This window comes from Protomyctophum bolini (genome assembly GCF_963924005.1).
Source record: "Protomyctophum bolini genome assembly, chromosome: 15".
In the NCBI taxonomy this organism is placed as follows: Eukaryota; Metazoa; Chordata; class Actinopteri; order Myctophiformes; family Myctophidae; genus Protomyctophum; species Protomyctophum bolini.
In genome coordinates, this window is record NC_137876.1 from 15197533 (window position 1) to 15224441 (window position 26909).

General features: G+C 46.7%; 1 protein-coding gene across 7 annotated transcripts in view; it reads right to left on the bottom strand.

Moving 5' to 3' along the window:
- The window catches only part of tiam2a (TIAM Rac1 associated GEF 2a), a 153891-nt gene that overhangs the window by 12744 nt on the left and 114238 nt on the right, over positions 1-26909 (bottom strand). For all 7 annotated transcript variants that reach the window (XM_080784848.1, XM_080784849.1, XM_080784844.1 and 4 more), the window contains 5 exons: positions 10058-10303; positions 6972-7040; positions 5752-5877; positions 4567-4675; positions 129-308 (listed from right to left, as the gene is read on the bottom strand). In XM_080784848.1, the coding sequence (XP_080640974.1) occupies positions 129-308; positions 4567-4675; positions 5752-5877; positions 6972-7040; positions 10058-10303 (730 nt within the window). The remainder of the gene's footprint in view (positions 1-128; positions 309-4566; positions 4676-5751; positions 5878-6971; positions 7041-10057; positions 10304-26909) is intronic.

The following is a 26909-nucleotide window of genomic DNA, read 5'->3' on the forward strand; positions in this document are numbered from 1 at the left end:
AGTGAGGTGGTAGAGCGTGTGTGTGTGTGTGTGTGTGTGTGTGTGTGTGTGTGTGTGTGTGTGTGTGTGTGTGTGTGTGTGTGTGTGTGTGTGTGTGTGTGTGTGTGTGTGTGTGTGTGTGTGTGTACCAGTGAGGTGGTAGTGCTCCTCGCTCTCCTCGTCAGTGAGCACCACCAGGCCCTGCAGCAGCAGAGGGTACTTCAGGACCCTCTGGACCGGCTTGATCAGGTAGGACTCCAGCGTGGACGAGTGCTGCTTGGTGGGGTTCCTGGCCTCCAGGAACTGCTTGAAGGCCCGGTCCGTCTTGGCTGATGATGAGACAAAAAGTTACTCAAGTTATCAATACACTGCAATGTAAGAACTATATACTCCGTTACCGTTAAGTGAAAGTCCCGAATTCAAAATGTACTTGAGTGAAAGTGCAAAAGTATTGGTAACATCAAAATGTACTTAAAAGTACGAAGACTGGAAAGTACTCAATATGTAGAATATCCCTTTTGAAGTTTTCAAATATATACAAAAATATTTAGAAAATAGCAGATCTACAAGCTTGTAGATGGACAATTTCCAAATGGCTGAAATGTATATAGGGCTGAAGTGGTTATTGTATGTTTAGGATTTTTTTGTATAATCCTTATATCCTTATAAAATATTTGTGTGTGTGTGTGTGTGTGTGTGTGTGTGTGTGTGTGTGTGTGTGTGTGTGTGTGTGTGTGTGTGTGTGTGTGTGTGTGTGTGTGTGTGCGTGCGTGCAGCAGCCGTAGTAGTGCAACACACAGCTGGTCACCACCAGTAGAGGGGAGTGTGTGCTTCTCCTCTCACCACTGCATACACAAGGCAAACATGACGGTATCGTTATTCTAACTTTGCTTGTGTTCTGCTAGCATCGATTTGGTGAAAGCTGAGCATATAGCACAGGCCTGGTGTGAGAGCATGTAATAATATCTCAAATGTGTACAAAATCAGCGACGCTGTGTGTGTGTGTGTGTGTGTGTGTGTGTGTGTGTGTGTGTGTGTGTGTGTGTGTGTGTGTGTGTGTGTGTGTGTGTGTGCGTGTGTGCGTATGTGCACCGCTCCAAAATGTACAATATAACACTGACAGTATGATCCATGTAGAACCTAGACTGTCTAAAGACTGTATCTTTCTGTAAAGGTGATGACATTTTGCATCCCATCCCTCCACTTTCATCTCCACAGGCTGAGAAGAGCCATTAAAGGTATCCATTATGGCATTAATTATAGCCCTCGCGGCGCACAGACAGGCAGCCTCACTGACACCTCCCAGAGTAATTGGCAGGCAATTAACGGAGTTGACAAGTAAACATTGGGGAATCACATATGGGCACAGGGGCGTGAAGGGAGTCGAGGAGAAGAAGAAGCAGTGATTCGGGTGGCTGGTGTGTGTGGAGAATTATTTCACCGTTGTTGACAAAGGCCTGTGTATGAAGTTGGATGTTCTAAGGATCAGCGGTTATGTTGAGCACCATGTTGCCGAATATTGCTGTGCGACGCTATAGGCTCTAAGTTGGCTGAACTCTGTAATTAATGCACTATTTCTATCAACTATAATACTATGCTTGGTGAATCTCCGTGGTCTGACGCTGGTGTTTAAAAGACAATGCTAGTCCTATGTATGACATGTGAAGAGGAAGATAATACTAGTCCTATTTATGTGCAGAGGAAGATAATACTAGTCCTATTTATGTGCAGAGGAAGACAACACTAGTTTATGTGCAGAGGAATATGGTGACAAAATACTACTGTAATACGCTGTGGAGTAAATACATTAAATAAGAAAGACTAAACTAAACTCCAATTATTGTAAAAAATGCTATGATGTTATAAAGAAATTAAGTGAAGTTTGATCACAGCAGCATAAAAAGTGCCACTGTATTATGGCGTTATATACTGCACCGGTACCACAATAAAAAGAGGAATAAAAAGAAAAGGGTCATACCACTGTGTCCTATTTAATTGTCTTGAGTTCAACATCATTTTCCTTTTGGAGATATTTGGGAGCCATTTTGTGCTGATGAGTCACAGTGCTGCACCTCCAGCAACAACACACATCCATGAACATTGCACAGATGATTAAATCCAGCACGCTGTTCTGCTGAAGTGACGCTTCCCTAATAAGTTGCTCTAGTCTAGTTTCACCTACTCCGTCACATTGAAACCATGAAAGGAATCAGTGCCACTTTAGATTTTTAGTGCGAGTCACGATAAAAAAAGAAGAAGCTCATAGCACGTCACTTTGTGCCACACTATGAGCTTATAGATCTTCTAAGTTTTTGAAGAATCTTACAAATTGGCACAAATCTTTGAATAGCCTACGTAATGTTTTTTTAAAGCGAACATTGTTTTACTCAAATCTTGCTTGCTTCTAGGGGACCCTGGAACACAATATTTTGAGATGGAATTTTTAGGGTCCTTGACATGAAAAGGGTTTGGTTCAGAAAACTGTATTACTGATTTAGAAGACAACTTTAGAATGGTCCTCATTGCATTAAAGAGGAGCAGGAAGCCTGCATTATAGCATCCTGTACTATCTCCCAATGTCAGAGGCTGGCCATGACATTTTTTCTTTATGTCAGTTTAGTTTAGTTATTGTCGTTGCCCTTTCAAAAATATAAACAAGCTCCGCGTTCCGAGAGAAGGAGAATTACAAGCGATCCATAATAAATCAACGCTGCAGCAGAGCTGCGCGTTCCCCCCGTTCTTCTCGGGGGGCTTTGATCAAAGAGTTGCCAGTTTACTTCAACCCAGCCCCATTAAAACGCCATCCGAGCGCCCTTCCCTCCTGAGGAAATCCCCACGCAATCCGTGTAATGGAACGGCTTTAAGAGGCACAGGAGGGCACTTTGCCCGTCGCCGAGCGTGGGCGGGGAAGGCCAATCTCCTTCCACTTTTCCCGCTGTTGTGTTTGGGCAGCTTCCCATAACGGCGCTTGCGAGGCGAGGCGTCTTAGCGGCAGCATAAATCAACGTAAATGTTTATACTCTGTCACACACACACGCTCGCCGAAGGAGACACGAGGAATTATTAGCGCTCCTGTCGCAGGTCCCCGGCCGCGCTCTTGGTGGGGATCTGGCAGCCCTGAACTGATGTAGAAGTGACAGAATCCGCTTTTTTTAATGTAATTTACCAGATATAATTGCTTAACGAAGAACGTTAATCCACAATGAAAACAGCCTAAATGAGCACAAAGTCTTGAGGTGAGTCGTCAAAAAGTAGAACAGCGCTACTCGACTTAGCCACTCAAAATTCCAAAAGTTCCAAGGGCCACAAGCTAAAAATGTCAGCATTATTTTTTAAACGATTCAAATAATTCAAGTATTTAGTAACAGAGACTACATTAGAGACACATTTCCAACTAACCTCAATGAACAAAAACATTGTGATTAATTAAAGTTACAAAATGAGGCTTCATTCACAAAATGTGAAGACAACATATACTGTACCTAACAGATTATCACAGGTGTATAAATAAGTAAGTGATTAATTCTGACATCAGGCCATATCACTTTCTCATGGAACAAACAATACCTACAATCTTGTTCAAAAACAATGAAAATAACTATTTATATTTTTATTGGTATGACGATGACAGGCCGCAGATACACTAAGCAGGGGCCGCATGCGGCCCACGGGCCGCGGGTTGAGCAGCACTGCTGTAGAAGCTGGAAGCGACACAATGATGTAACGGAGATGCAACCATGATGGCTGCATCATGGCTGCGTCCATCGTGATCCATACGGCCGTCAATGAAAGTGACGGACGGGCTCTCCTCTGAGGTCAGACACAATAAACATGGAGGCTCTGGAGTAGTCGCACTGGTTTTAAGGTCTGCGGAGGTAAAGTTGTTAATATTTTGTATGTATTGCTTTGCTCATAGGTTATTGCATTGTACTGCACTTTGTGACATGTGGTAGGTTATTGTGTAGTTATTGCATTTCGTCTCTTTCCAAAACTGTAACTTTTCAGGATTCAAATTAAAAAATAGCAATTGTAGCAGATCTACAAGCTCCAAGCGCAGATGCTACTTTCGAGAGCGACGCTGTGGCATGAATATACCATATAATCAATTGTTTCACATTGGGTTTTATTATACTGTCTTGTAGAGAGAAGACTTCCGCACACCTGGCAGGCAATTTGGAGCAGGTGCGATGATGACAGAGAGTATACAATGTGAAAGAAGGGACCTTCCTCAACCTTCCTCAAGCCTGAGGAAGGTCGCAAGACCGAAACGTTGCACAATAAAATTGCTCTGAACTAGCAAGTGTCAGTGTGCGATTATACTGTCTTGTTAAATGTTTTCATATTGCTTAATGTATTTCATGTGTGGAAGAGTAGCTGCTGCTAAGGTGGTAGCTGATGGGGATCCAAATAAACAACAACAAACAATAAGAAGGGCATAAATGTACGAGATTTTTTTTTACAAAAAGTAAAAACATGGAGATGTAGAGGTTTCTGCCCGGCAGCAACGATACTTAGTCTGTAGCTCACCGTGGGCGGTATACATCTGTGTGTGAGTGTGTGTGTGTGTGTGTGTTTGTTTTACAATACCTCTCTCCAGTACTTTCTGCACTTTGATGTGATTGGCACAGAAGCCGCTGTAGAGCTTGAAGTGGTCGGCGTAGTAGAGGAACGATCCCCCCAGAGAGAACAACAGCTTCTGTTAAAGAGAGGAGACGAGAAGCCAGGGTGAGTGTGTGTGTGTGTGTGTGTGTGTGTGTGTGTGTGTGTGTGTGTGTGTGTGTGTGTGTGTGTGTGTGTGTGTGTGTCTGTGTGTGATCGACCCCAACACCTCCCTCTCTGGGGAAGCTATTCAGACAGTGGTGGACAAAAGTACTCAAATGTTGTAGTTAAGTAAAAGCATCAATACTGCAATGCAGAAATACTACTAAATGTATACAAGGCTGAAGTTGTTAATGTATGATTTGTAATACCGGTAGTAATCAAAATCTACAAAGTTTTCAAAATAAATGTAGCAGAGAAAATGTATAATATTTGCTTCTGAGATGTAGTGGAATAGAAGTAAAAGTAATTGGAGACGGAAATACCCCAGTAAAGTGCAAACAACTCAAAATGGTCTCTCTCTCTCTCTCTCTCTCTCTCTTTCTCGCTCTCTCTCTCTCTCTCTCTCTCTCTCTCTCTCTCTCGCTCTCTCTCGTTGTCCAGTTCAAGCGGTCAACCAGTGGGTTGTGTGGATCAATAGCAGCCACACACACCTTGTCATGTCTGCTTTATGAATCACACTTCGGCTATTAATAACCCAGAAGCATTGCTTGCTTTAAAACGGAAACATTGACCGATGATGCTTCTGCTGGACTACTTCAGGTCACTGGCTTTGATTGATTGATTGGACATTTTATTTCACAGTTTGTAGAATAGGTACGTTTGAAAAACGAAAGTCAATACAACACGAGTCAATACAAAAACTGCTTCTTTGAGGACGAAACCATGATAAAGCACTAAGACTTGTTTACAACAGGGTCCACAATTTTCAATTCATCGTGAAAAACAGGAAATCATCATATAAAGAAATATAAATTCATGTAAGTATATTTTATGATCCACCACCATTGCTGAGTGTTTGCGGCTCGTTGTACTGTAAGTGATCATGCACCTGTTGATCTGAGATTTCAGACAGACAGATTAGACACCGTCTACAAGTGTTTATTTGAACAGGTGCATGTCGTGCATGTCGTGCATGCGTGCGTTGCTTGCGTGCGTGTGTGCGTGTCTCACCTTGAACTGCCCGGGGGTCTCCAGGGTGCTGAAGTTGGGCGAGGAGGCGATCCTCTCCTCCAGGGTCTGGAGGAACACCTTCTGGAACTCTAGCATCTCTGGCAGGCTGCCAAACAGGCTCTCCATCTGAGGAGAGGAGAGGAGAGGAGAGGAGAGGAGAGGAGAGGAGAGGAGAGGAGAGGAGAGGAGAGGAGAGGAGAGGAGAGGAGAGGAGAGGAGAGGAGAGGAGAGGAGAGGAGAGGAGAGGAGGAAAGATAAGACAAAGTCCAAAAGGAGCAGAAGTGATGAGTAAGAGGAAGAGGGGGACGAAGACGAGGTGGAGGAAGGTCAAGCCAGCAGACATTCGTTAAGTGTCAGACCATTACACCGTCCCTACGGTGGTTAATGTCTGATGAAGGCACTTAGGGACAAGCTAGCTGCTCTGCTGCTAACACGCACGCGCACGCACACACACACACACACACACACACACACACACACACACGGTGCACGCACGCACGCACACACGCACACACACACACACGACTCCATTAATTTGTTCAGAGCGAACACATCCTATGGTCCCTTAATGGCCTTTTAATTTGCCCCCCAGCGGTCCGCTGGCTGCTGCAATCTTGGGAGAGAGATGTGCCGTCTCATCTTCGAGGTCACACTCGGCCACGGAGCGGCACAGATAGAGCGGGGAAACCACGCTAAGGGTCGTTAGCATTCTGCAGATGGAAAAAAGGGTTGTTCGGAGTGGGACCGCGGCAATCTCTTTCTCTCTTTGTTTTGCTTGGTTGTGAATCTTTGGTCTAAAGTTAAACTATAGGCTCAGGTAGCGCATAAATGCAACGCTCAATGCTAACATGCAGCATTCGGAAGGGAATATTTTTAATGGAGAAGGGTGCAGTGAAAGTTAAGCAGGTTAAGGTGTCTCCCTGCAGGGCATGCAGCCCAGAGGTCTGGCCTTCAAGGACGCTGGAAGTCGAATGGAAATGTGTCACCGCTAACGAGGGACACCTCCGACACCAGTCACACCTCTAGCCAATAAACACTCAATTAAATGTTCCTGCCTCTGCTCAGCCCCGCATATACTGCTTATAAAGGGCATGCACGCATATTAAATCCACAAATGAATATTAATTTCCAGGGAAACAAACGTACCTGGGGTTAGAGACAGTTCATGGGCACCCAAGGGTACATGATTAATAACACATACTGTAGGAACACGCACGTACCTCGTCCTGTGTGAGGAAGGTCTCCTTCTGAAGGGGCGTCAGGTAGATCTCAAACAGGCAGGACAGGTCCTGCACACACACACGCACACACACACACACACACACAAAGGTCAGTGATGGGAAAATAAAACATTATTCGTCTTTTAAATCCACTCACTCAGTACAACCTGTAAGCATGATGAGTCACAACGTGAGGCCCAATATGTATTCGTCATTTGATGATATTTTAGCCTCTCAGACCAAAGACTTTTTGTTGCTGTTGGATAAGATTTAGTTATTTGTCACAATTCCATGCTGTATTGAGGCAAACATTGATCAAAACAACAATTCTTCTACATTCTCTAATTGTGTAAACTTCTTGTAAATTAAGAGTAATGCAGATGTGTAACAATAAAATAATGGAACTCTTGAGAGTGTAAAATGAAACCAAATTAACCCGTACGGGTTTCAGATGATGAAGATGGTTTCAGATGATGAAGATGATCAAATGTTACGCCCTCAAGAGTTAAAGATCTATATTGTTACAGTACCATCTCTCCCATCATTGAGCTGGGGACCACCTGGAACCCCCTCAGGGACCACTGGTTGAGAACCACTTCACTAGCAGCAACAACTGAACCAGTCATTGTCAATAGAAGCCAGCAGCCAGCCGCAAGCAGGTACAACGTGATGTAATACAAAACAACACAACAAGTGTGTGTGTGTGTGTGTGTGTGTGTGTGTGTGTGTGTGTGTGTGTGCGCTGCAGTGGTCAATGTGTGTTAGGCAGCTCAACAGTGACACCTTAGGGTCAGTGATGATATTTCCATAGTGAGACAGACAGACAGACAGACAGACAGACAGACAGACAGACAGACAGACAGACAGACAGACAGACAGACAGACAGACAGACAGACAGACAGACAGACAGACAGACAGACAGACAGACAGACAGACAGACAGACAGACAGACAGACAGACAGACAGACAGACAGACAGACAGACGGACGTTGTCATATTTTGGTGGTTTCTGTCGCCTCTAGTGTGAACACAGCATTGTGCTCCTGTCACCAACACTCTCACCCTCCTCCACACAGCAGCACGTGACCCAGAGTACAGCCTGCTGCTGGTGAGGAGATACGCAGAAGAAAAGACCTGACAGAGAGGGAGGGAGAGTGACGGAGTGCTGGGCGTTCAAATGAAACAGGCATGGGACAAAGAAGAGGTAGAGAGACAGAGAGAGAGAGAGAGAGAGAGAGACAGAGAGACACACACCACACAGAGAGAGAGAGAGAGAGACAAACAGACAGACAGAGAGATGCAGTGATTCTGTGTGGTGCAGTGAATGTGTGTCTGCGTGGTGCGTGTGTGTGTGCCTGGTGCGCGCAGTGTGCGCGCGTGTGTGTGTGGAGCGCGTTGTGCGTGCGTGTGTGGTGGGTGTGTGTGTATGTGTGCATGTGTGTGTGTGTGTGCGGTGTGCGGTGTGCGTGTGTGTGTGTGTGTGTGTGTGTGTGTGTGTGTGTGTGCTGCAGTCAGTGTGAAGGATAATCAGACGTCCCTGACAGGCATTAAGAGGAATGAGGGGGCGGCGGTTAAGAGCAGTCGTTTAGCACGGCGGGGGAAGGAGAGGTTGCATGGCTGATCTGAACCTACGGGCTGACTAAACGCTTACGGCTAGGAGGGAGATAAACTGCAGCCAGCGTACAGACGGTGGGGGTGGAAGGGGGGCAGCGTTTCTAATGCCCCCCCCCCCCCCTGCTGCTGTATTATTATATCACAACATAATGTTATATCATCGTCATTGACCATATTGATCCTGGTGACGCACGGTTATAGAATCACGGTCGGGAAAACTTGGGATTCCCTTCTCGCGTACCAGTGGGACATGTACCAGTGGGACATGTACCAGTGGGACATGTCCCTCATACCAGCACAGGTACACGTACCAGTGGGACATGTACCAGTGGGACATGTACCAGTGGGACATGTCCCTCATACCAGCACAGGTACACGTACCAGTGGGACATGTACCAGTGGGACATGTCCCTCATACCAGCACAGGTACACGTACCAGTGGGACATGTACCAGTGGGACATGTACCAGTGGGACATGTACCAGTGGGACATGTACCAGTGGGACATGTCCCTCATACCAGCACAGGTACACGTACCAGTGGGACATGTCCCTCATACCAGCACAGGTACACGTACCAGTGGGACATGTCCCGTGTACCAGCACAGGTACACGTACCAGTGGGACATGTCCCGTGTACCAGCACAGGTGCACGTACCAGTGGGACATGTCCCGTGTACCAGCACAGGTACACGTACCAGTGGGACATGTACCAGTGGGACATGTCCCGTGTACCAGCACAGGTACACGTACCAGTGGGACATGTCCCTCATACCAGCACAGGTACACGTACCAGTGGGACATGTACCAGTGGGACATGTCCCTCATACCAGCACAGGTACACGTACCAGTGGGACATGTCCCTCATACCAGCACAGGTACACGTACCAGTGGGACATGTCCCGTGTACCAGCACAGGTACACGTACCAGTGGGACATGTCCCGTGTACCAGCACAGGTGCACGTACCAGTGGGACATGTCCCGTGTACCAGCACAGGTACACGTACCAGTGGGACATGTACCAGTGGGACATGTCCCGTGTACCAGCACAGGTACACGTACCAGTGGGACATGTCCCGTGTACCAGCACAGGTACACGTACCAGTGGGACATGTACCAGTGGGACATGTCCCTCATACCAGCACAGGTACACGTACCAGTGGGTTGGAACCTCTGCTTTAACCCGTTAAGACGTGGAACGCACCTGTGTCCAGTGTGTCGCCTTAGCTTTTAACAACTTTAACCATTATTTGAAACTGTAGCTGTTGAAAAAGGCCCCCACAATTATCTGTATTTGGCCACGGACTCCCATCGCAAACTATGTTGTTCCAAGGACACCCTGGCACTCAGTGCCGTGCTATGAGCTTGTGCTATTTCTCAGTAGCTAAAGTATAAAAGTTGAAGTGGTTAAACACTAAAGTGACAACGTAACAACTTAACGGACAAACTTTGCATGTAGAGCCGGACCTCACCTTGACGTAGGACTTCTCCGTGTCCACCAGCTCTTGGATGACCTTGCGTAGCCTCTCGGTAGCGCTCATGTGCCTGGGACAGTGTCTGAGGAGCGCCGAGGGGTCCCCCCCTGCCGAGGCTGACCTCTGGCCCCCCTGCTGCTGCTGGCCCCCCGCCGCCGAATCCTTGGCGCCCTCCATCACACCTCCGGAGCCCGACGCAGAATCCTGGAAGGACTGGTACAGAGTGCACACTGTGTCCACACTCTGTGGAGGGGGTGGAGAGAGATATAGAGGGACAGAGAGAGAGAGAGAGAGAGAGAGAGAGAGAGAGAGAGAGAGAGAGAGAGAGAGAGAATAGAAAGATAATTAAAACGACGTCCTCTTTAGTATTCTCAAATGTAATGTCCTTTATAGCAAGGAGACTTAACCATTTAAACCCCCAGCATCTGTATGGTGGGAATGATTTAGCAGAAAACAGCAGAGCGACATGCTCAGAGAGAGAGATAATGACATTTACTCAAATGTAATCTCCTTTCATAGCGAGGGGACTTAATGACAAGTCAGCACCGTCTCATCACAGACATCTTGCGTTTACTTTCCAGGAAAACGGCTCCGGTGTGGTTAGTATTTAATCACAAGGTCTACTTTTTCATTAGTTCGATATTTGGTTGCAGTCGGGCAGAATCCTTCTATGTCCATATTTTAACTCGTTGCGTTTCTTCGTAAATCAACGCCCTACTTGATCATACTACAGCCAGCGTCACTCAAAAGCATTAAAAAAGCGGCACGCAATTGTTTCCACCCTGACAGAGACGATATTTATGAAACAGACTTTCAACCTGGCCTCTATTTTGGACATGTCATTATGAGCAAAAAGTCAAAAGAAAATAAACAAAGCCAATCCACAAGCTCACAATGTTTCACTGTTGTGTTCTTGAAGATCAGAAAATGTTGCTAGTTGTCCTCAAGACGGTCATAAAATTAAGTATAATATAGGGCTTTAATTTATGAACACAAAACATAAAATAAAAATAAACTATGGCGATACAAGGTTTCTGCCCCACAGCGGCAATATACACACGCACACGTGCAGCACACACACCGCACACGCACACACACGCGCACACACACACACGAGCCTTAATTAAATAAGGTCCTTAGCTTCTAGGCGAAACGGAGGGAGGTGGAAAGCTTTTCCTCTCTCAGTCGAACAAATCCATAACTGACTAGCAACCAGTGAGCGATGGTGGAGCTGCGTGTGCATTAAACCACCGCGTACCACATGTATACAATGCTAACGTGCATATAGGGGGAACGACGCGCACACACACCCACACACACACACTCACTCCCCTGGGCATACGCTTAACGAGCATTATGGAGAATTACACGTGCGCTGCTGTATGCTAATTGGCCTCACATCAAAGAGGTTTCATTGTACATGTGAAAGATTAGCTCGCATACATCCCAGCAGATAGAATTAATGGCACATTCATTCATGTATTTTAGTTTTGCATGGGGCCGTGATGGGCAGAGGCTATAGTGCAGCTTTGTGGATGGAAATACGTTCCAGTGAATTTGTCACAGCGGGGGGGGGGGGGATCTCGCTGCCCGGCGGGGGGGAAGTCTTGTGTAATGATGTCAAGTTTGACTGATCTGCTCTGTGCTTCATTTATTTAGTTAAAAAACACACTACTACGAGTTGTTGGATTTTATGTTTTATCCCCGCTGCGTTGCCAGGCAGAAAACTCTTCTCTCCATATTTTAACTTTTTTGTGTTTTTTTCGTAAATTACTGCCCTACTTGATAACACAAAAGCATCAACTGTGGCAGATCTACCAGCTCGAAACACGGCGAGAGGCGGCGCGCTTTGAGCTTGTAGATCTGCTACTTTTGAGTTCGAATTTGAAAAGTAACAGTTTTGGACATGTGAGGTTTCCACCACAGTGTATCAGGCACATGCAAAAGTGACAATTTATTTAATTTATATTTCCCTCTTTCCATTAAAACAAGAAACCATAAACGATGGGGTCATTTGGGCCGACCACCTGTCGAGTCATTTGGAGCAAAAAACGAAACAAAAAACGATCAGAAATGTTATATTGGTGGCCGCTGAATCAAGGACCTGTCCTGCAGTTCTATGGACTGTTCTGCCTGCGGGATGGGAAAGTAGCGCGAAAGTACAGCATTGAGCTCGTACCCGATCTACGACCGCACACCGCGGCTCGTTGTGAGCTTGAAGGTGGGCTAATTTCAGCGAACGACACCGGCGTAGGACAAAGTCTGTTGCCAGTGGCTGGTCAGGTTCTATGGGGATTATCAGACCTTGAGACTTCAAGACCATCTGTATTCGTCAATACCCAATCTAAGATATTTACTGCATGGTGGGTCAGTGTGCTATATAGGCAGAGATCAGTCCAACACAGACGATGAACACCAGTCCATCATCATCATCTCACCTGACAGGCAGACAATAACTATTTCATCATAATCATCATCATTTGACAACACAAGAGGAGCAGCACAGACTAGAATGCACAACCCTGTACAGTAGTTGAGATGTAATCAGTGATATAGAAACAGTGCTTTTCAACCCTTTTCATATCAAGGACCATTATTTATTTGGCATTTGAGCCACGTACCACCATTCGGCGAGATTTAGCCTCTCAGACTGAAAACTTAGAATATGTTGTTTTCTGTCCACAATTCCATGCTGTATTGGTGTGGTACCATAGGAGAGACAACATGCAAACGATCCAAATAACTATTATTCTACATTCTCTAATTGTGTAGACTTCTTGTAAATTAAGTAATGCAGATGTTTAACAATAGCGCATTCATAAAGTGAGTGGCAAATCGAGTGGCAAAGTACTTTGTTTAACGTCGTTCAGTGCAATCAAATACGACTTTTCTGTGTGGATGTATGGGCTATCAAGGCCAGGAAGTAGTTTTGGTAGGCGTTCCCACATAACTACCGGGTATGACGATGATGTCATGCGCATACCCTCTACAATGTAACTCTCGAGTGTAAAATGAAAACAAATGGTTTCATTTTACACTCTCAAGAGTTAAAGACCTTGTAAGGGTCCATTTGGTTACCAACTCTCCATCATTTAGCTAGGGACCACCTGTAACCTCCAGAAGGACCACTGGTTGAAAACCACTGGTTGAAAACCACTGCTATAGAACGGTACAGTCGATGTACAGTCCAGTATGAATGGTACAGTCCAGATACGGTACAGTATGACATGGTACAGTCCAGGTACAGTCCAGTATGACATGGTATAGTCCAGGTATGGTATACAGTATGAATGTTACAGTCCAGTACGGTACAGTACATTATGACATGGCATATTGCGGTACGGACAGCCACAGCTGAGAAGCCACGGTAATCACAGGTTCCAATCTGTTCCACAGCAACACCGCAGCGTTGCCCGTGCACCGTACCAGCTGCTCTCTGTGGCACAAACGGCCGTGTGTGTGTGTGTGTGAGAGAGAGAGAGAGAGAGAGAGAGAGAGATAGAGAGAGATAGAGAGTTTGTGCGCTCACTTATTCTATTCTACGTATTCTATCGTCGATGTGGGGCAGAAACCTCAAATCTCTATAATGCAACCTTTTGTGTTGTTATTTGTGAGGGTCCACACAAGTACAAAAAACCCCACTATAAGGTATAAAAGTAGACAATATTGGGCCCGGGCTGTTTACACCCATATTTTGGGTGTAAAGGAATTTTCCAAACTTCCCACGTTATATATTACAGATTCTGTAATATATATTCTTTTGTCCGTGTATTTTGTGGAGGGCCTGCTCTTTCTCTAGTCTGCTCGGATGCAGACTTACATGATGGGACCAAAGCTTGCTGTACGTGATTAGAATGCCTTATTCTACACTACTAATATGGGATGTAAACAGATTAGTGAATCAGGCCCATTGTGATGACAATGTTCCTGGTTGTCACAAGAACACAAATCCTCTCTCAGGCTGGCAAAGAAAACGGCAGTACTTTGCCTTATATCTATAACTTTATACTGCTGTCTCTGGCACCTGAATTCTCTCCCCCCGTAGTAATGTGTGCGGTGTGGTGTGGTGTGGTGTGGTGTGGTGTGGTGTGGTGTGGTGTGTGTGTGTGTGTGTGTGTGTATAGGGGGCATTTAAAATACTGCATGTGCAAGCACCAAAAAGTGCTCGTCACCCAAGATTGCACAGCAACACCCTTAAATCAATGGACCGTTCATTTTTATACTCACATCGATACACACAGTCACACACACACACACACACACACACACACACACACACACACACACACACACACACAGTGAAGACATGCCTGAGTCATTCAGTTCTGATGCTGCCTGCCTGTCTGTCTACACCCCCCCCCCCCCCCCCCCCGCCCCCCAGAGACCAGACAATCAGAGCTTCCATTAATATGCTAGCAACTCATCAGCTAAAGCTCATTACAGCATGGTCACTCCAGAGACAGACCGCCAAAAAATTACTGCACAACACATTGAGAGAGAGAGAGAGAGAGAGAGAGAGAGAGAGAGAGAGAGAGAGAGAGAGAGAGAGAGAGAGAGAGAGAGAGAGAGAGAGACACACACACAGACACATTGGGGTCTCAAATTGAGGGCTGCTAATTAGAACGACTTAAGGTCTCCTCTTGCACTGAGCAGAGATTAGCATGCTCACTGGGACAGTAACACACACACACACACACACACACACACACACACACACACACACACACACACACACACACACACACACACACAGTCAAGGTTCACACACTACTAACATACATTAAAGGCTGATTTATTTATATAAGTAAGCCTCTAAAGTAACGCCTGGCATCACAACAACAGCACCGTGGCATGCATCAGAGCACATAAATCAAGCGTGGCTCCACACTGCAGGCTGAAGGATATCAGGTCGACATATTCATCACACACTCTGACAGCATGAGGCAGCCCTCAGACCGATAGCTAATATCACACTTTGTTTCAGCTTCAGGTGCCCAGGGCGCGCACGTGTGTGTGTGTGTGTGTGTGTGTGTGTGCGTGCGTGCACTCGCATGCACTCTCTCTCTCTCGTGCGTGCATGCAGCCGTGTACGCGTGCACAGTGTGTACACGTGCACAGTGTGTACACGTGTGTGAAAATTGCACATTGCTGCTTGTGTGCCAGGTTCATTCTCGTCACATACTCACAGACACACTGCAGATTAGGGGCTCCAGGTCAATATTGAGCACAAATAACTGCACAGCCACACATGCTGCCAACATTATTAAAGGACCACTTCACACCTTTTGCAACCAGATCTTAATTTAATGATGTTTGGTACACGAGAAACACTTTCCTGGGGGTTTTTATGTGGGTAATAATGTGTTTTTACATATTTCAGTATTTCATTTCATGGACACTTTGAAATACTAAAATATATCTAAAAAACACATATTACCCACGTAAAAACTCCAGGCAAGTGTTTTTTTGTCTCCCAAACATCATTAAAATAAGATCTGGTTGCAAAAGGGGTGAAGTGGCCATTTAAGTTATTATAAATTAGGTGATTTAAAACTAAATCATGTTTAGATGCCTACAGTATAGCTTTTAACTTGTATGATTTACATTTTGGTACCTTTTGGGATTGTGTATTTTCTTTAGCAAAATGTGTTAATACAGTATCACAGTCATTTCAAACACTATATTATTTTATAAAAAATAAAGCAGATCTACAAGCTCACAGCTTGTACTTTAAAAATAAATCATAAATCATATCCTATCCTAAGACATTTTCCCATGGGGGTCCGGCGGGCCCAAATAATACAATTTGGGGGGGGGGGTCCTTCAAATAAAAAGGTAAAAGGTTGAGAACCACTGCACTGTCAGAAAGAAGAGCTCTAACAGAGACACCTCTTAACAGAGAGAAGAAGATCTCCATCATGTTTTAAAGGTGGACACCTGCATGGCAGAGAGGCAAAGAGGTCTTAACGGACAGCCAGGAGATAAATGGAAAGAGACAGAGAGTGAGAGTGAGAAAGCCCCCCCCCCCCCCCCCACACACACACACACACACACACACACACACACACACAGTCATGACTCAGAAACTCGGATAACGATCCCACCAATGTGGCCTGACAGCTCTGCCAAAACATCCAATTAAGGGGCTGAGGACAGGAGGTGAGCGCTGGCGGGGGAAAAGCCGCCCCGGAGCGCCCCGGTCTGTCCAACGGATCCGACGGATTGGCACCTTGAATCCCACACACACACACACACACACACACACACACACACACACACACACACACACACACAGCGCCCCGGTCTGTCCAACGGATCCGACGGATTGGCACCTTGAATCCCCGGCCCTTTGTTTTCACCCCAAGGCGCTCAACGGCAGATTCACCTCCAAATGGTATTCGCTCTTCAGCCTTCAGCCAATGTAGACAAGAATTCTCTACATGACTTTATAATAATTATTATTCCAACAAAGAGTGTAATGTCACCCTAACCCACCAGACATCAAAACGGTGTGACTCTCTCTATCCTCAACCAAAAACACCAACAAAGAGCACCTGTTACAACAGGATCTACAAAAGGAGATATATATATAAAGCACTTTGATTCCCAATTTGATACTTTCGGGAACGCAATGGCAGTAATGCCATAAAACACAAATAACAGATTCATTCCAACCTGTCCGTAGTCAAAAAAAGAAACACTTTAGATGGGACACTTGATGGTTTTAAATGGCGTGCCACTGACTCACCGTGAACATCAGCCTATAGAAAAGCCTCCACACGGCCGAGGCCTGCCGTCGGGTCCTCCTGACCAGGGAACAGCCCTTCCTGTGCAGCCTGCCCGCCCCGCACGACGGCATGACTGACCCCGGTGCTGCTGGTCCAACCGCTATACGCTCCCGCTAACACCCAGAGAACACGAGCTGTGGCGATGACCAGTCGATCCTCTTCTCCTCCTCGGCCTCCCTCCACCCCTCCTCTCCCCCCACCCCAGCCCCTCTCGCCCCCTTCAACCCTTTCAAAGCGGTTGTCACTCTCTCCGACAACTCTCCCCCTCTCTCCCTCTGATGTGAGGGCGTCCCTCCAGCTCCTGGGCTGCGGGTGCTTTGGATGGAGTCATTGATCTCCTGTGTTTCCCCTCTGTTCTGGAGGCGTATGGGGTTGGGGGGGTCTGCTCTGCTAATCTGCATATCAATCAACCTGTGGACGGACTGTCCCAACCGTTGTTTTTGTGCATACGGAGAGGAATTCACTACCACCCCACTCCCACCACCCCTGGCAACTACATGTTGCTCTCCTCGATTCTCACACCCTATCACTTCACTCTCACTCTCTCTCTCTCTCCAACAACACCCCTCCCTCCTCCCATCCATCCATCTCCCATCTCTGCCCCTCTTGTCTTGTCTTTGTAAAATCGTCTCCGTCGGGTGGAAACCTCACATGTCCAAAACTGTTAACTTTTCAGTATGCAACCCGCAAAACTATACAATCTCTACAAGCTCAAAACGCTTTCTGCTACTTTTGACGCTCTCGTGTGACGCTGTAGTACGATCAAGTATAGGGCGTTAACATCCAAATATGGAGATAAGAGGTTTCTCAGTTTCCTTCTCTTGTCATTGTGTGATGATGATCTCTCTTGTTCCATGTGACCTCAGTGTCACTGGCACAGGGGTCAGAATGCAGAGGGAGGCCTGGAGTGTGTTGAATAGCCATGGAGGTTACAATGAGGACGGTTCTGGCCCGGTGGCGCCACGCACACGCACGCACACACACACACACACACACACACACACACACACACACACACACACACACACGCACACACACACACACACGCGCACACACACACACACACGCGCACACACACACACACACACACACAGGAATGGCTGACACAGACACAGGAGGATCTGGGCCATGGGGGGAAGGGGTATAGTGTGTGTGTGTGTGTGTGTGTGTGTGTGTGTGTGTGTGTGTGTGTGTGTGTGTGTGTGTGTGTGTGTGTGTGTGTGTGTGTGTGTGTGTGTGGGGGGGGGGGGGGGATCTGAGGAATCTCAACTATGTCGCGGCAGCACCTCACAATTGAAAATGTGACATTGTCTCTTCTTTAGATGGTGGGAGGCGGAATGCACACTTGCACAGCATATGAATAGTTGGGACTTAAAGGACCAGTTTTTTCTACCCGGGCTGAGTCTCATGGGAGGGCTGTGTTCAGAAGTTCAGAAGCCCGTCAACCAGTCACATCATCGATGGGAAATCCAAGCAAAAGAAACCGCAATTCCTGAAAAATGGTGGTCTTTTCTCGTGAGCATTAGTGACATTGGTCAAGACATCCGTTGTAGAGGGAAATACCAGACTTCACAGGGCAAACTCACAGTTTGAAGGTCATTTGAGATGGGCAGCGATTAACGTGCCTAAGAAATTCATTTTCAATGAGAGGCGTGCGTTTTTTTATTTTTACACGCAGAGAAGTCGAGTGGCGACAACGCAAAGCGTATTCACGTGGATGCAGCCCCGTGAAATGCGTTGCGCGTGTGCTCGTTTCATGCACACGCCCGTGACTGACTAGACTGACTTTTTATACGCTTGCGTTGTCGCACCCCCTCGTTAGCACACCTGTCGCAGACCTGTCGCTGATCCAGGCAACAACGTCTGCGTCACTCGCTCCCCATCTGAAAAGGACCGTAGCGCGTCGTGAGGTCGCTGTCGTTTTGTTTTTGGGTGTTAAGTATAACACACAGGCTTGAGGGTTACAGTTAAAAAACGGCAGAACTGTTCTGGTTGTGAGGAATATCTTTACGTCCTCACAAGCGCAGTAATACCAATGTGTTTGTGCGAGTGTGTGTCTGTGTGTGTGTGTGTGTGTGTGTGTGTGTGTGTGTGTCCTCAATAGGAGCCGTGGTGGCCTACTCCATCTAGTCTTCCCAACACTCGGGGCAGTGACTATCGTGCAAACGTCAGCGTAAACAGCCTCGTTCCCACGCACCCCCTCTCTGCCTCTCATCACACACACACACACACACACACACACACACACTCACAGTCCAAGATGACAGCTAGGCTTTCTATGTCAAACGGAATTCTCAACATTCATGCACATTAATACGTTAATTCATACAGCACACAACCCACTTGCATCATAATGCAGGGCCCTCCGGCTAAATCATCCATGGATCCGTCAACTCACACACACTTCACTTCAAGCCCAGCGGCTTCACACTCCTCCCTCATGAATCCTATTCAGTTGTTTTTATTTCCCAGAGTTGGCTGTAAACACAACACACAAATAAAAGCTGTCGAAATGGAAAATAAACACAGATCCCCGGGCGCTGTAATAGAGTCATTATTACGCAGAACTCGGCCCATTTATTTTGTTGATGAAAAGCTGCTCAAATTTTAAAGGAGAAAGTCTGGTGCCTCACCAGTGTAGCAAGCGTTGAAATAAACAAATACTGCGAGGCCTGTGTGTGTGTGTGTGTGTGTGTGTGTGTGTGTGTGTGTACGTGCATGCATGCGTGCATGTGGGTATGGGCGAGAAGATAAAATATAGGCGTGTCCCTGGGGCTAGCTTCTAGTTTTACCATCCCTCATGGCAAAGAGCCCTGTCATGCTAGAGAGAGAGAGAGAGAGAGAGAGATTCATTCAGCAGGTATGGGGTACTCTATAGTACCATGTTGCCAGCGTCTTTTCAAAGCTCAATAAACGAAGACGCGCTCCCATAAATCAGACCGGAGAAGAGTAGAGTAGAGGGGAGGAGTGGAGAGAGAGAGAGAGAGAGAGAGAGAGAGAGAGACAGAGAGTCGCCAGGCTGGCCCCGGCCAGCGTCGCGCTCTGCTCCAGCCCATTTACGGCTTTTATTATTCATTCCAAAACAAATATTGTTCCTCGCCGGAGTCTCGGAGGACATCGTGAAGAGCGTGTGTGCTTTAATAACGACGAGGCAGGGCCCCGGATTAAAAAGCCATTCCGCCGCGTATCCCCGGGGCCGCCGCGCTGAGACGCTTCCACACGCTGCCTGGCTGGCTGGCTCGCAGCACAAAAGGTGCTGCGAGGGAGATATCCGCCGCCACTACACAAATATACTTATTACGCAAACATGAGGCGGCCGCGAAACAACACAATGAAGTCAATTGAAAAGGTGAAGTAGTAAGGCTGGGTAATAATAAACGTGACTCGGTACAATATTAATAATGTTATCCACCCCCAGGGGTCCTGGGGGGCGGGGGTGGGGGTTCCAGGAGGTCCCCAGCCAACTCTATCCTACATTTTATACGTTAGCTATTCGAAAATAGCAGATGTACAAGCTCCATGATGTACTGCGAGATTGTACGTATATAGTCTATATTTGAGGGGGGGAGCGGTAGTATAGAAAATGTTTTAATTTAGATTTATCTTTTAACACAAATCTGTTCTTATAGGGGTCCCAAATGGCATAAAACATTTTCAGATGGGGGGGAGGCAAATACATATCAATTCAGAGGTCCTTGACACGAGAACCACTAATCTAAGGAACGACGGAAAATAAACACTTTCGATTGGGTCGCCCCGCCAACAACAACAACAATAACACCCCGCCCTCCGCCTGGGCTCAAACGTGTGACCGCTAAAGATGTCACGGTGATACTAGCAGATAAATCCACCGGGGCTACCCAGGAGGGGAGGGGGGAGGGGACACACATGACATTTCACAGCGGACACAACAGCCATAAAGGGAGCAAGCTGCCGGGCTAAGCACTCTAATCAACTCTAATAAACTACATGGAGGAGATACAGTTCTACGGAGAAGATCTGGTGCTGTTGATGTTTAGCTACAGTACACTGACTGTACATGTTAAAACCTTCCTTGAACAAGGATATTGAGTACTGACTCCTGTTTGTGCAATACTTTATGTGTTGTGTATTTTGCATAGGCATTTTTAGTCTAGAACGATGTCAGTCAATCAGTCCAAACGTCACAATCACAACACTTACATTTAACCCCCAGCCAGACAAACAAGACTACCGGTATATCTTTGAGCCCATTACAGTTACCAGTGGTTTGTTGGTCCCACGATGGTTGCCATGTTTGACAGCGCAGCAGACAGGTGCATGCAGGCCAGACCGGACAGGAGCGCTTATCTCTAAGTAGCTGTCTCAAGGCTAAGCGGCAGCGCCCAGCAGCATATCCTTCTCATGGCGCTTGGCAGCCGTCCGGACAGGAGGAGGAGCGAGAGCGCCACACGATGGGCCAGAAGGGAGGAGCACGTAGCCCTGGGGGTCGGTGGAGCTACGACCGGCTGGCCCCTGACGGACAGCTCTATTAATGTGGAGGAGCAGACGCCGGCGCCCTCCTCTCAGGTTGGAGGAGCGGTTATTAACCGGCGAGGTTACGGCCACCGGTCCACCGGCCATTAATTCTTACGCGAGCGTGGGTCAATGGGTCACCTGACCGTACATCTATCCAACTATCCTTCTGCATTCTCTCATCGCTGAAACCTTTCCTCACCTCTCTGCCGCAGCGTTGTTTATAGTGAGGACCAACTGAGTGGGACAAGCTGTATAGCGTTGACTCCACTACTGTACTGTGGACGTGTAGTAAAGCCAAGTCATTAGTCTGCTCACAAGCAGATGGTGGCTGGTGAGCTTAGTCATAACACGCACACGCACGCCGCGCACACACACACACGACGGGAAATGTTGGAGAAGGGTGACGTTTGAAGGAGCTGGCGGAGTCTATTATGTGTAGGCTTCTGCTGTTCAAGTCCCAATGCTTACGATAGACAGGTGAAGCTGAATAATTAAACGAGGACGATCAAGTAGAATTATTTAAGAGCAAAAAGCACACAGGTCTTTTTTTGGCGCTATCCCTTTTAGACCAAGTGTTTTGACTGTACTCTGTTTTACATTTCTGTATAATTAACTATTCAATCAATCAATCTGTGCATACCGTAACTGTAGTCCTGGGTTTCCTGAAGGGGGCACACAGTACTCGTAGTTTCCTGTTCCATTTCAATGTCTCAGAGCAACGCTTGACTGACGCAATTTAAACCGGAAGCACACACATGACGGTGTCACGTCATGTGACATGCTTCCATCAATCAAGCGAAGCTATAACTGAACCAGAACATGGGTATAATTATACCGCCTTTGGGAAGCACAGGACTTGAGATACTTACATACACTACATACTATTAGCAAAGGATCCAATTAGCAAAAACAAGATTTCATAGGTTCATGATTATATCAAATTAATTACAATTGAAAGAACCCAGCTAATCTGCGAACAAACACAAAGTGGATCAATAGGATTATTTTTAAACAATGTGTCTCCAAAAAAAATAATCCTTTGCCTGAATTGAATTTGAATTAGTGAAACAAACACAGTGTGGATGGAGGGATCGTTAACTGGGTCGCAGCAGTGAGTGTGGATGAGGAACGGGGTTAATTGCAGTTCTAGAATCTAGACCATGACTTTTTTTCCCCCAGGCAGGCTGTGAGAGCTCTGCAGCAGCCCGGTGTCATGTGGTGAGAGGAGCCACACCTCGCCCAAGGTGTTACCGATGATACTAATCGGAGGCTCCGTTCCATTCTGGTCAAACAGAGTCATATCAGGGCTGCTGCTATTGTGCGTGCTGGCTCAAACTCTGCTCCAACTCTGAGAGTGTACAAAATGGAACAAAATGGACCCTTTCCATTGGTACACTCTCGAGTTACAGTATGGGGGTCTTTGAAATTAAAATGTTTGAGAACCACTGTACACTAATGGAACAGAGCCTTAATTAGTATCATTGCCAACACCAAGGAAGTAGGGAGAGTTGTTCTGTGTGCATAGAGCCTATTACGTACTTTGCCGAAAATCTGCTGTTGAATGACCGGTGGGTACACACAGGCACATAACTACCGCGGCGCAGTCAGTCAGCTGACCTCTAACTCAGATGGATCACAGCTAGGCTGCGTGTGTGTGTGTGTGTGTGTGTGTGTGTGTGTGTGTGTGTGTGTGTGCATGTGCGTGCGCGGGGGGCATCCTGCCAGCGCGTCCAAGCGGCAACATTATAAACTTATTATTTATTTATCCAATCCCACAACGAGCATATCAAATCAATTCAAACTGAGGCGCCTCAGGGGACGCGTCTCGGGCCAATTGAGTTGACTCCTCTAATCGATACGCTCAGCTCATAATGGCGCCGTGTGACACCGCATTAAGCCGATTGCTACGCCGCCGCGCGGCTGAATATATCATTAAATAATCCACCAGCGATAGGAAATCACACTCGATATCCCAACAGCCAACAGCAGTGTTGCTTAGTAAGCAACACCGCCCGCGCCCGTCCCAAGCAGGCACGCAAGCACACGCACGCGCACACCACACACACACACACACACACACACACACACACACACACACACACACACACACACACACACACACACACACACACACACACACACACACACACACACCTCTGGTGTAATAACCGCAAATTGGAATGCAACGGACCAATTAATCAAAGTAAGCCACTGTGGCAAAACAGACGCTTACACAAGGTGACGACAGCCTTGAAATGAGTGCTTTGGCTTGCCATCCATCTCAATTGACTTTCAGACCGCTTTCTGTGTGTGTGTGCGCGTACGTGTGCGTGTGTGTGTGTGCGTGCATGCGTGTGTGTGCGTGTGTGTGTGTGTGTGTGGTGTGTGTGTGTGTGTGTGTGTGTGTGTGTGTGTGTGTGTCAGACTATTTGCTGATACACAGTTGATTTTCTACCCAACGACTCCATCTTTTCTCCCGCTCCAGAAAGCAAGGTGTTGGTTTGGGGCTGGGGGAGGATTGGGTTGGTTAGGTTCCACTCTGCGCTCCACGACAGCATTCAGATTTATAGACTACACCAATATATACCAATATCACTAGGAGAACACCCTCAATGGAGATCTCTGTCTTAAGAGAGCAGAGCACACACACACACACACACACACACACACACACACACACACACACACACACACACACACACACACACACACACACACACACACACACACACACACACACACACACACACACACACACACACACACACACACACACACACACACACACACACACACAATCAGTCCTTCCACTCTCTGTGAGCGTGAGCAGAGAGCTGCAGCAGCAGCGGCGGTGCTGCAGTGCAGATCCCAGCATGAAGCGACTGACTCATGTCGCTGGGCAAACAAAGAGGAGAGAGAGAGAGGGAGAGAGAGACAGAGAGAGTAAGACCAGTCTCTCTCTCTCTCTCTAATCCACCTGGCTGACCCAGGGTCAAGTACTCCACAGTTCCAGTCCAGTGACAGAGACAGTGAGGATATCCACATCATGTCTTTAGGATTACGGTACTCACTGGGACGTTAAGAAAATACATTACAGCGTCCTTGTCGTGTGAGCCTCAGTACAATAATGACATGATTACATGCGATAGAACTATGAACTACATGCGTGCGCATGTAGTTCATGGTTCTAGGGCACGCGTGCAGACATGCACACACACACACACACACACACACACACACACACACACACACACACACACACACACACACACACACACACACACACACACACACACACACACACACACACACACACACACACACACACACACACACACACACACACACACTCACTCATTAACCACTTAAACCCTATACTACTGTACATTGACTGGGGTCGGTCAATGCAGGCTCTATACTTGGCACTCTCCTTTTTTTACCCCTCTAAATGACTCTTATCTGATCTACAAGCGTGTTGCAAGCGGCGGAGGCAACACACATTAAACTGACAGACTGTAGCTTTAATTAATGACTTAAAAAAACAAAATTTTCAAGCTAAAATACTGGACTCCATCAAAGCCGACGGGCCAGAAATGGGACTGTGAAGTGCCTCCATTCCCCATACACAACCGTCGATGTACTCACAGGAAAGGATGGGATTTCAACGGCTCATGAATAAGTGTTGCCAGCGCTGGTATCTTCGGTGCTGGGTTCAACGGAGGTGCCATGCGACAGTATTAGACAGCACAAGTGTGAATTGATGTAGACATTGTGCCGAGTGGTGTAAATTGAGGTCTTCGATGATGTCATCAAAAATATTTTACACAACAGAATGAGATGTAAAAGTTATTACAAATACACTAACCATTGGATTGTTATACACTAACCACCAGGATTGTTACCAAACCTCTATAGCCCTAGGATTAATACATTACATGTGCGTACAAATGTGCATTTATGTGCATAAAATTACCTCCGGGATTAGATTGGGGTCGCGAGTCAATGGCAGCATTATTTTGGGGCCACGAGCTGAAAAGTTTGGGAATGGTGATGGGATTGTGCATTTATATAGCGCTTTTATCCAAGGCACTTTACATAGATTGTGCATTACATTCTCCCATTCACAGACACACCGATGGCAGAGGAAACAATGCAAGGTACCAACCTGCTCATCGGGAGCAATTAGGGATTCAGTATCTTACTCAAGGACACTTGGACACTAACTCTGGGGGAGCCCGGCATCGAACTGGGAACCTCACGGTTTTCCCAACCGGCTGTTCTACCGGAGCCACTGCCACCCATGCACTAGCAGAACAACCCCCTCCCCATATAGTAGACAGGATGCATTATGGTGCCATACAATAACCCACTAACGCTTGCCGTAACATGGCTTTAAAACAAACACGTCCCGCAACTGCGTGTCTTACAAGCCTCGGCTACTGCAGTTCTCGGTCACATCAATTCACTTTGAGAGTTAAGAGAAATGGCACCGTGGCCAAACAGGTCCAAGTACATCCTTGCAGGCAGTGACAGTATTGTAGACTTCCTGTTAAGGTTTCTTGGGGCAGATTTTACCAGTGTGAGACGTATACAATGAACAACTCACCTAATAGGCTAAATATGCTTGAACATGCTTTGGCTAAGCGTGTGTTTAATCCACCACCACTTCTAGTTTACTAATCTTTAGACTACAGCCGACATGGCAGTTGGCTACAACCGAAACCGACTTCCTCTTCCTCTTCAAAATAAGAGCCACTTGTAATTATTAGTCAACACTAGTCGATGTACTCACAGGAAAGGATGGGATTTCAACGGCTCATGAATAAGTGTTGCCAGCGCTGGTATTTTCGGTGCTGGGTTCAACGGAGGTGCCATGCGACAGAAGGTGTATGTATGTAAACATAAAACATAGCCCGAATAGCGAAGGTGTTCCAGTATTAGACAGCACAAGTGTGAATTGATGTAGACATTGTGCCGAGTGGTGTAAATTGAAGTCTTCGATGATGTATGCCATATCAAGAGAGAGAGAGTGTGTGTGTGTGTGTGTGTGTGTGTGTGTGTGTGTGTGTGTGTGTGTGTGTGTGTGTGTGTGTGTGTGTGTGTGTGTGTGTGTGTGTGTGTGTGTTACAAGCATGTAAGTACCGGTATACACGTGTGCACTAGCGCAGGGGTTCCCAAAGGGACATGGGGTCGTGAAATTATTTTGGGTCATCAAAAATATTTTACACAACAGAATGAGATGTAAAAGTTATTACAAATACAAATACACAAATACACTAACCATGATTGTTACCAAACCTCTATAGCCCTAGGATTAATACATTACATGTGTGTACAAATGTGCATTTATGTGCATAAAATTACCTCCAGGATTAGATTGGGGTCGCGAGTCAATGGCAGCATTATTTTGGGGCCACGAGCTGAAAAGTTTGGGAATGGTGATGGGATTGTGCATTTATATAGTGCTTTTATCTAAGGCACTTTACATAGATTGTGCATTACATTCTCCCATTCACAGACACACCGATGGCAGAGGAAACAATGCAAGGCATCGAACTGGGAAC